Here is a 939-nt window from a genome sequence, read left to right as displayed (position 1 = left end):
CTGGCCAAGCAGGTACCCGCGGGAGCTGCAGGGTGGCATCCAGCTGGCTGTGCCTCGGGGCTTCCAGGGGGCGAGAGGCCGGGAGTCCCACCCTCCCACCTACCCACCTGCTCTCCAAGTCCCACCTGCTAGCCCACCAGCCTCCTCTTCGCCAACTCATTCCCCACCAGGCCCCAGCCCGCAGCACCGCCCCCCCCACACGCACTCATCACGTGCTCACTGACCAGCTTGTCCACACCCCTTCACCCCAACCTCACTCCCTCCTTCACTTCCTCTTCCACCTGCTTCCTCCTGTGTCCCATCCATTCACCCTGCTCCATTCATTCATTGCTCTTCAGTCCTGTGGTCTGTGGTGGGCGGGGCCTCTACCAAGTGATGGGTACTGAGCATGGGGGCGGGGCAGCTCTGAGTGTCAGAATGACCCCTAGGAGCCTGGTGGGCAGGAGACTGGAGGGGGCGAAACTGGAGCTGGGATGCCTGGAAGGAGAAATGGAGACCGTGACCCAGGCTGGGGCGTCTCTGAGTATTTTTAAAAAATACATTTTTATTGATTTCAGAGGGAAAAGGAGAGGAAGAGAGAAACATCAATGAGAGAGAATCACGGATCAGCTGCCTCCTGCGCGCCCCCTACTGGGCATTGAGCGGCAATGACTGGGAATAAACCAGTGACCTCCTGGTTCCTGGGTCATGCTCAACCGCTGAGCCGTGCGGGCTGGGCTCTCTGGGTATTTCTTTATCTCCCCTGATCCGGCCATGGGTGAAGGCCCAAGACTTGGCCCCCAGGGCGCTGGGGAGCCCACGAGGGCCAGGAGCAGGGAAGGGGCAGGGTCAACTCTGAGTGTAGAGAGACCCTCTGAGCCCCACAGGACCGGGCGGGATGGGGGCTGGAGGGGGGATGGGCGCAGAGGGGAGGACTTGGGTGGGGGGGCAGGGGCAGGA

The 939-nt window shown here is 61.9% G+C and overlaps 1 protein-coding gene across 1 annotated transcript in view; it reads left to right on the top strand.

The window, feature by feature from the left end:
- Nucleotides 1–939, top strand: part of MYH14 (myosin, heavy chain 14, non-muscle) — a 76,732-nt gene that overhangs the window by 64,251 nt on the left and 11,542 nt on the right. Inside the window, exon 35 of the mRNA XM_015564002.1 lies at nucleotides 13–77. Within this exon, the coding sequence (XP_015419488.1) occupies nucleotides 13–77 (65 nt within the window). The remainder of the gene's footprint in view (nucleotides 1–12; nucleotides 78–939) is intronic.

The sequence above is a fragment of the Myotis davidii genome, unplaced genomic scaffold, assembly GCF_000327345.1.
Source record: "Myotis davidii unplaced genomic scaffold, ASM32734v1 scaffold358, whole genome shotgun sequence".
Lineage (NCBI taxonomy): Eukaryota > Metazoa > Chordata > Mammalia > Chiroptera > Vespertilionidae > Myotis > Myotis davidii.
Note: the sequence above shows the minus strand (reverse complement) of the source record. Positions and strands in the feature narration are given on the sequence as shown.